The sequence below is a fragment of the Sinocyclocheilus grahami genome, unplaced genomic scaffold (assembly GCF_001515645.1).
Source record: "Sinocyclocheilus grahami isolate Dianchi unplaced genomic scaffold, SAMN03320097.WGS_v1.1 scaffold2337.1, whole genome shotgun sequence".
NCBI lineage: Eukaryota > Metazoa > Chordata > Actinopteri > Cypriniformes > Cyprinidae > Sinocyclocheilus > Sinocyclocheilus grahami.
This window is the reverse complement of record NW_015507516.1, coordinates 29770-39731: the sequence shown is the minus strand read 5'-3', so window position 1 is coordinate 39731 and position 9962 is coordinate 29770. Positions and strand designations below refer to the sequence as shown.

General features: G+C 39.5%; 1 protein-coding gene across 1 annotated transcript; it reads right to left on the bottom strand.

Moving 5' to 3' along the window:
• Positions 1-3396, bottom strand: LOC107574782 (protein translocase subunit SecA-like). The gene has a single exon (XM_016261222.1). The coding sequence runs from the start codon at positions 3394-3396 to the stop codon at positions 1-3; it is 3396 nt and encodes a 1131-aa protein (XP_016116708.1).
• Positions 3397-9962: the final 6566 nt, after the last annotated feature.

Sequence of the window (9962 nt, the reverse complement as noted above, 5' to 3'; positions counted from 1 at the left end):
TTAAAACTCTTTTATCATCTTTGACAAAAATCCACTGAATGAAAATATGGTGTCCAAAGAGAAAATGGTGTCAAGACCCAGTGACTTGACATATTCATATTCCATTGGCAGCTCTTTCAGAAGTCTTGGAGAACCAAGAATAAAGTGTTCTGCAAGAAAAACTGTAAGTTTTTCAGTCAGATTTACATTTCCTCCTCTGCTTTCGGCTCTCTTTAACTTCACTACAGCGTCTTGAATGTTCATCCTGAGATGTTCTAAAACCATACACTTCACTTGAAACTGTGTGGTGAGCAAAGTATTAACTTCAACTTTCTGCTCCTGGCTTGATAATTCTGCATATCTTAGAATCTGTGCCAGATGAGACTTGTATGAGTCTATTGCCTTATCAGCCTTTTCTAGATCAGCCAATGCTTGAGCAATATAACCAGTGTCTTTCTTCTTAATAGTGGTCAGTGCACGATTATAGAGAGGAATAATCTCTCCAGATGCATCATTTTCCAGAGCTTTGGTGTACATCTCAATGCTCTCAGTAAGGCATCCCTTCTCACGGAGATTGTTTCCAGATCTTATGTAATAGTAGACCATGGAGGATGGAGACTGTTTAGTTAAAAGCTTCAGGTTTGCACTCAACAAGGCCACCTTCAGCTGTTGTTTCATCATCTTAATGTCCTTTTCCTCACTAAAGTGCACCAGGAGCCACAAACCCCAGCACTCATTAAGAGAGGACACTGTTACATCAAGCTTGTTGGAAAGAAAGACATAGATGTCTTTGTAAATGTTGTCCAAGACATCAAGGTAGACAGAAAAAAGCTCTTCCTTTTTTATGATTTGTTTAATGTCTTTAAGAAACCCAGAGAGTCTAATCTCAACCTTAGTGTTTCTGGCGACTTTTGCCTTTTGCAGATTACTTTCCTGAAATGGATTTGAATTCATGGTTAAGACAGATGTTAGGGCAGAGATCATCGCCTCATGATTAGGTGAGCTGTGATTTTCCAGGTAGCGATTAACTGCTTCAGCAAATAGTTCTTCTGTGAAACAATGTGACATCTCCTTTATTAAACAACACAGAGGGTCAAGTAAGTTAGTGGAAGATGCCATCACCCTTTTCACAGAGTCAGAGAAATGTTTGGCGCACATGATGAGTTGAGCAGATCCTGGACTCCCTTGACGAGCCGTTCGTCCAAATGCTTGCTGTTCTACACGGACGTTCAGGGGTAAGAAGGTCTGCACCACAAACAGACCTCCTTCCTCATTTACACTTTCACTGACCTTTAGGTCTGTACCTCGACCTGCTAGATTAGTTGCAATGATGATGTCCCCCGCTTGGACTTTATTATATAATATTTTAGAGTTGTCCATGTTGTTATTCACATAGAGTTTTAGTTTTTCTTTTGAAATGGTATTTCCAAGGGTCTTGTGAAAGTTTACTGCACATTTGATGGTTTCACAGATGACGAGAGCTGCTCGTGGACCTCGATATACTCTAGAGGTCACTTGATCCTGAACAACATTACAGACGGTCCTGATCCACTCGTCTTCTTCAGCTATCACCAAACCCTCCAACTCATAAAGTTTCCTGTGTCTAAATAAAGGGATCTTACACGTCTCAATGCCATTGTAGAGTTTCTTCAGCATGTCAAGCTCTGTTTGGTCACCCAAAGTTCCTGTGATCCCATAGATATTTTTGTATTTCTTAAATAAACCAAAATTAGACATGAAGTTTGTGATTAGACTCATGTTGGAGAGTTTAGTTTGGTGTTTCATCTCCAGGAACTGCTGAAGTCCTTCCTCCCATCTCATGTTGTTCTGCACGACACCAGTGCATTCGTAATCAACAGGAGCAACTCCATCTCCATGAAGGACATATTCATGGCCGATAATCCTTTTTGTAGCTAGCAGAGCATTTTCAATCCAAGTTTGTACTTTCCCATTGATGAGATCTTGAAGGTCTGGGATACAAAATTCATTTGGTTCCTTTATTGCCTCAGACTGATAATGCTTTTTAATCATTTTACCCAATGATTTAACTAGAGAGTCCTCCTCAGAGTACACTAAACGACATTGTCCATTTCCCAGGAGAAGAACAGATATTTCTTGTTTCTTATTTGTACCTGTGCAACTGAATTCATTCAGTTTCTGTAAAGTCCCATCAGGTGCTTCCTGGTACATTTTAAAGAAATGCTCAGGAAATTTTCCCACAAACATGGTTAAAAATGCCACCATTTGCACAACACTTGCATTATCAAGCTGTTCTAGAATATTTGTCATGTTTTCTTGCATTTGCTTAGAGGTTTTTATAGGCTTAATTCCTGATTTCACAGCCAGCTGCACAATACTGTGTTGATCAATGCTTTTATTATCAGCTATAATTTCAGACAGAAGCTGAGAGAGGAGCTGAATGGGACCTAAAATCTTTCTTGTGTCTAAACGCTTCAGCTGGTTGACGTCAAACCAGATCTTTGCCAATATTCCATTGAGAGATTCCATTAGTGGAATCTCAGTGCTCAAATAAACCACTTCAAGACCTTTGTCTAGCATTAATGAGTCCACCTCATCCACTATAACACACTGAAAGTCTCTCATAGGTTTCAAGTCTTGTATATGAACACGCTTTCTCAGCCAATCAGCTGCAAAACTGAGAGTCGTACCATAGACCACCTGACTGTCATAGCACTTCTTCAGCTCAGTTTCTGATTTGTCGATGTTGGCATCAACAGTGATATTCAGTCTCTTATAAAAGGCAGACCATTCTTTAGCGTCTCTTTCAGCAAGTACAGGAGAACTGGAGATGATATCAGGGGTGATTCCCATCATGGCCTGATATGCTGCAAACATTGCCACGATACACGACTTTCCTTCTCCTGTTCCAACCTGAACCAGCCGACTTGATTTAGAAAGAACCAGAATGCACCAGCTCACCATCTGAGTCACTCGAGGTTTATTTCCAATTGTCTTTTCTGCAGATTTGCAGAGTTTAAACAAACTTTCCTTTATTCCTTGTAGATGTGGTGCTGTGGAAGCTGATAGACATTCTGACACAGAAGACACTATATCTTTCACTTGTGCCATCATTTCTTCATCAATAACGGCTTGTTTATGAATTTCCTCCACAATCTCATCCAGTGTTTTCTCATCAGTGTTTTTGACAATGTTTTTAATTTTTTTCTCAACGTTATCCACAATCTTTTTTTCATTCAATGTCAAATCAGACACACTTATTTTGTGAATCTCCACTTGATGAAGGATTCTCATCATCCATGTGTGAAAATCTTCATTTCTGCCATTAAATTCTTTCACGAGGGCTTTAAACAACTTAACAACATCATCTTTTGCCCAGTGTCTGTTCTTCAGCAGGGAAAGCAGTCGTGATGACAGAAGTATTCCTGATGCTTCCATTTTCAAAACTCTGGAAGTTCAGTCTTGATATTTTTCTCACTGCAGCAGGTCTGTCTGTGGTTTACAAAAAAAATCACACGTAATTAAACTTCTGCTTAACTGACAAGCGTAAGCAGACAAAATGATTAATTAACAAGATAGTTAAGACAATTACAACAGTAGACTTTATTTTACATAAAGAAACATGTTTTGCTTGTTTTAAAAGTGTATTCTCAAATTATGTTATGTTTTATTCAGACATTTTCTCTGAGAAAGCATTTATTTGTAATACTTACATCATTCAAGGCCATATTGTTGAGGAGTTACAGCAAAGCTCTTCTAGAGTCATCTGTGAAGCGTCTCAAGGGAGTTTCATTATATTAGTATGAGAAGATGGCGTTTCATGCTTTGGGATTTCCAGTAGACATAATATCACTTGTTCAGTTTGTCATGTGATTTGAAAGATCAGGAAGTGCGTGCCAGTAATTATTTACATATTTGCAGTACCAAAATTGTGTGATACAGTCGATTAGTTGTGTAGACAGGTTTCTTTGTATTTCAGGTGTGGTGTGATGGTGCGTTTCTTCACCGACAGGTTATTTATGGAGAACAATGACCGTCTGGCATGACTGCTATGCTGGTTTCTTTTCCTTCTATTTTGTTTTGCTTTTCAGACATTCTTCATTTATCAATCTGCATTATTTTTTAAATGAAACATACAGGAGTACTATTAACCTTTTGTTGATATACAAGAAGACTAATATTGTGCACTTGCTGTGTGGTTAAAGGTGGTTATGATTACAGGATTTCAGGATTTCTTTGGAAGGGTATTTTATACTGTGTTTAGTTTCACTTTCACTTTTTTCATGAGATCTGCAAGAATCTGAACATAGATTCGTATTTCTAGATGATTTTTATAAAGCTGTCTTCAGATAAAACTGGAACTTCTTGAGTAGCATAAATAAAAGGTGTATTTGTAATCACATTAAATAAATGAAAAACATTTTTAGTTATTTTTAGTTGTCTAGATGGTAAAAACCCTTTAAAGAAATTAAAACAATTTTCCTGAAAAAATCATTTGAAAGATGCCTTTGTCGCTTCAGCTTGTCCCCTGTATTTGTAAAATGGCTCAACATCCGCTAGAGAGTAAAATACATTTCTGAAGCAGAATGAGTTTCATAATGAGAGCAGGACAGAAAAATGGAGATTTCTAAAGCAGTTTAATGGCATGAAACCAGTTGTGTTGTGTGTAGTTAGTTTGCCAAAGTTCTTTCATAAAGCCCTCACCGAATATTACATTTCCCAAGCTATGTAGATTGCTGTTCACACTGCGTCTTTTCTGTGGCCAGCCAGTCTCTACCTTTTCACACAGATCTTGCAACACTTGGTCTGCTGCAGTGGCCTCTTTCAATTGTTGAAGTGTGTGTGGACTCAGTGCATCCGTGGCCTCCAAGCCATGCACAACTTTTTCATCATAGAGGTCTCCGCCATCATTACCCTCACTACTGACGGTAGCACGGGATAGCATATCAGCAATATGCATGTGCTTGCCTGGTGTATATGCAATGTTCAGTTCATACTTTTGTATGAGTGTACGATTATTCTACAGTGGAAAATAGTCAGAAAATCATTCTGATTTGTCCAACTGTAAGTATGTTATAACTGATGTGTTTGCAAACAAAGCAAACATTTAAACACATATCAAATTATACAATACGACATGCAGATGTATTTCATAAGACAGTAACATCATCATAAACACAGAAAATAAGTAATTATTTTCCCATTTTTGCCACTAATGGGACCGCAAAATATCTGCAGTTACAGAATCATCTATAATTTTTTGACCTGATGCACTGATTATAACTGCAGAAAACTGAGGGGTAGGCTCATTACTTCACAACAATGATTACAAATTAGAGCTGAAGATCTTTGATCTTTTAATTTATATCATTTTACACGGGCTCGGGCTTGAGCTCCAGCTTGTGCGGTAAATGAGCGGTCATGTGATGCGTTTCGATTAGCGCGAGAAAGATGCGAAAATGGATGCTGAGGAGGAAAATGTACAGCAAGCTGACTGGAAAGATGACAAGGTCACTCGCTACATTGAAATGGCTGTCATGGAAAATTAAATTAATGTTCTTGGCTGGTGGAAGATCAACAAACCATCCTACCCAAAACTTGCAAAATTAGTCAGATCAGTACTATGCATCCTGGCCAGTAGCAGCAGCAGTGAAAGGGTGTTCAGTGCTGCTGGACACACCATCAGTGAGCGCAGGACCGCGCTGAAGCCATCTACAGTGGATTCAATAATTGTCCTCCACACAAACATGTAGCCTAACCTTGGTGAGTAAAGGTTTTTCAAATTATAACTATATTAATTGAGTCTTAAATGCATAATGTAGACAGAGTATATAGGCTAATGTTGGCATTATTATTTTATTAAATTTCAAAATCCCGCGGAGCCTTTATCTTAATTTCGTAATTGCCAAATACCCATCTTAATTTAGAATTTATCTTAATTTAATTTGTTAAGAAAGACTCATTTTTATTGGCGCGTTGGCCTATTTATAGGCTAAGTGTATGCCTAGGCCTATTTAGAGTGCTGAGATGTTACGATGTTACAGAGGACTTATTTTATTTCTTTGTTCCAACTTCCAAGTGGCCTATAGCCTACATTAGTCATGAATAAATTATGTTAAAACATGTATAAATTACTCATTCTTGAGAAAAGGCAAAAGAGCTGTGTGCATGCGCACATTTGAATAATGTCGGGCTGTAAACGGGTTCAGGCTTTTAAAAAGCTGTCAATCAAAATGTACTTGTCGGGCTCGGACCCTGTCGGGCCTAAAGGCTGATTTATACTTCTGCGTCGGACCTACGCCGTAGGCTATGCGTCAGTTTTCATTTATACTTCTGCGTCATTGTCTGCGTCAACGTGCAGTACACATGCAAACCGCTAGTCAGCAGTGTCCCCGGACATGTTGCTGGTGTAACCCGCAGTATCACGGCAAAAGCCGAAGAAGAAGCGGCTTGTCGGAGAAGCATTATAAAATAAATATCAAATCATTAAATCATTATTTAAAACTACAAAAAGGAGACAACAACTGAACAGGAGATGATGGCATTCTTTCAATGTGCACAAGGACTTGTACCACGGCAGATCAACATTGTTTGTTGCGGACAACTACTGATGTATAAAGGCTATGTAGTATCATAAATGATAAGACACTTTGTTTTATTTTATGTAAGAAGGTGTAACATTAAAATATATTGAAGTGCACATAAACACACACAAAACTCAAGTACATATGGAGGGAGGGGTTCTTGCAGACCAATCACAGCGCTTGCGATCTGCGTAGAATTGATGCGCTGTTAGATTTTTGGAGAGGTGCCCGTCAGGCTACGGCATATGGGTGTGCGTCTATGTGTAAGCTACGGCGTAAGTTCGACGCAGAAGTGTAAATCAGCCTTAACTTTTAAGGCCCGATTACAGCTCTATTACAAATAGACTCCTTAATTCAAGGTATGGTTGCTTCTGGAATTGTGCAATGCTAAAGTATACTTTTTATAATAACATAATTATTAAATAATTTTCAATAAACAAGGCATTTACCTGGCAGGATAATTCAGTAAGTTAATGCAGAAGTGTTTTTTTTTTTGTGTGAGTGGGCTCTTACAGTAAATGGTATGCGTTTGGAAAATACTTAAATCACTTTTTTGTCATGTAAGTTCACAACATCCTCAATTATGTTCTGCTTTGGGTTTAGTTCAGTTTCAAACTTAGAAATGTTTTAATTGGAGGAAGCCTGTTAAATGAATTTGATCAAATGAATAGATTTCTGTTGCTGGGTTGATTTGATTTGATTTTCATTTGATAGATTTGTTTAGATTCTGCTTCCTAGTCAGAGCTCGGTTTTTTTTTTTTTTGACATTTTTCCTTCACGAGTCAAAGGTTATTTATTTGTCAGTTGCACAGCTTACAGTACATTGGGTGCACTTGGCAATGCTTGTGATAAGGCTGAGATAGTGAGTTAGATGGAGCTGTTATTAACAGGATCAAGGCAGTGGTATAGAAAAGTGGCGTGCTTTACAGTAAGTCAGCAGACTAGTAGTATAAATATTATGAATATTAAATTAAAAAATGTGTACTACTAGAAGTACTATCGGAGTGTTAAGTATGTAGAGGTTGTGGTGATAAAGGTATAAAGTGTCTGGAGCAACATTGTAAAGAAGAGTGGGACATAATTCCTCCAGAACGATGTGAGAGACTGATAAAGTCATACTTTAAGTTATTGCTGCTTAAAGTGGATCTACAAGCTATTAAATCAAAGGGTGTCCTTAGTTTGTCACACATGGCTTTTCCATATTGGATTTATTTTTGCTAAATAAATAATGAAACGGTGTGATATGTCATGTGTTGTTGCTCCTGATCCTGAGTTTAGCCCAGCGAGGGCTCCAGTCCCTGAGTTTAGCCCAGCGAGGGCTCCAGTCCCCGAGTTTAGCCCAGCGAGGGCTCCAGTCCCCGAGTTTAGCCCAGAGAGGGTTCCAGTCCCCGAGCCTAGCACAGAAAGGGCTCCAGTTCCCATGTCCAGCCCAAGGAGGGCTCCAGTCCCCACTTCCTGCCCAAGGAGGGCTCCAGTTCCCACGTCCAGCAGAAGGAGTGCTCCAGTCCCCAAGTTAAGCCCAGGGATGGCCACAGTTCCCAAGTTAGGCCTACGGAGGGCCTCTGAAACCGACATTCTCCGCAAGGATTTTTTTTTTGGGGGGTAGTAGGGGTCCGTCCGTGGAGGCTGGCCCGAGTGCCGAGGCCAGGCTCCTCGAACTCCCTACTCCGCCATGGCCTCCTGAACTCCCTTCTCCGCCATGGCGTCCTGAACTGTCTGATCTGCCATGGCGACCTGAACTGTCTGCTCCGCCATGGCTCCCCGAGCTCCCTGTTCCGCCATGGCATCCTGAACTGTCTGATCTGCCATGGATCGGGTGCTGAACGGGTGCCGATCTGGAGACCTGCCATCCAGTGGAAGCCTGTCCTGAGAGGCCTCCAGAGCGCCCACCCCCCCTCCCGGTTGGTTGTTATCCTCTGTGTGGTTGTTATCCTCTTCTGTGGTATGTATGTTTACATAAAGTATAAGAATAAAGGTCAGTCTGGACTGCTGAGAGGATTAATCTCCTGGGGTCGACGGTGGCGCTGGCGGCACCACTTGCAGATTTGAATGATGACAGCGAAAATAACTTAAAATGCTCCTTCATACTTGACCGTACATATGAGAGTCATACAGCATTTAAATCTGTAAAGGGTCTACTTTTCTTTGTGTACACTCACAATATCAACAAAATATTGTGCTTTTGCAAAATAAAGAAAATAAACAGGGTGTGCTTTTAGCCGTCTCATTCTCCGCGCATATCTGTTTGAAACGCGTCACTAAAATGAACTGAAACTCTGCGAATATTTGACACACACACATGAGAGATATATCTATAGAAAGCTTAACATGTATACTTTTAAACAAAGCAAGCATTGATGAAAACAAATATTATGTGACAAAGTAATCAGTATGAAACCAACACGATATCAAGTCTTGGCCGTCGCCCTCATTATCGCTAATGTGACCACGTCCATGCGCCGATCGCGCTTTTGATATTACAATAGTCCACGTGAGACGCACACATGTAAACGCCCACATCACAGCAAACAAAGCAGCCAGACTTTTCCTCAAGTTCATCTCAGCTACTTTGCTTCTGGAAGAAGACGCGCTGAGAGAAATAAGACCGAAAGAGGCGCTGAGAGGAATAAGCTTTGGATTTTCCTCAGAAGAACGCGCCGGCGTGATATTCAGTGGAGGATATAGTAAGTCTTTTTTTATTAGCCTACTTGCATTAGTTGTTATTGTGTTACTGTGACATAACTTGTACATATTTTACTAGTTACTTTTTCCAAACCATGATTCCTGATTAAATGTATAATCAAGTGAAACATTATGAAGATTCGTTGACTGCATATATGTCTCACAACGCCAGGAAGTTTTTTTTATGTTCTATAAAATAGACAGCAACGATATAAAAGTAATGTGATTTATAATGTTAATATGTTGAATGTTCTATACTCGGTCATCAGCATGCTTACTTTTTTATTTCTGATGTGAGAATAACAGTGTAAAATAACCTGTTGCAAAGAGAGCCAAAGCAAAGCAGCCCACTTGGTCATGGAAACCAGAGACTAAAGTTGACATGTTCCACAGGCTCTGAGATTCCTGCCCGCACAAGAGCCTGGACCACAGCTAAGACCATGTGATGCACACACTCCCATGAGTTATTTTATGTGATAGTTATATGTATTCTAAATAAACTACAAACAAAAAATATATAAATGTATTTTTTCCTTACATTCTTTCTTGTAGCAATTCCCTCTCAGTCACACACCTGACTGAAAGGCTCATTATGCAGCTCATTATGCAGGCCTTTGTCTTCTCGGGTGTGAATCACAGCATTATTCATGATCATTCACGCCTACTCGCATATGCCTTTTCTACACAAAAAAGTGTCTTAGAAAATTTAAATCAATATATTGTTTTCTGTGAATGAGT

Coding starts and splice junctions, on each gene's coding strand:
- LOC107574782 (XM_016261222.1), bottom strand. CDS start 3,396: ATGGAAGCATCAGGAATACTTCTGTCATCACGACTGCTTTCCCTGCTG.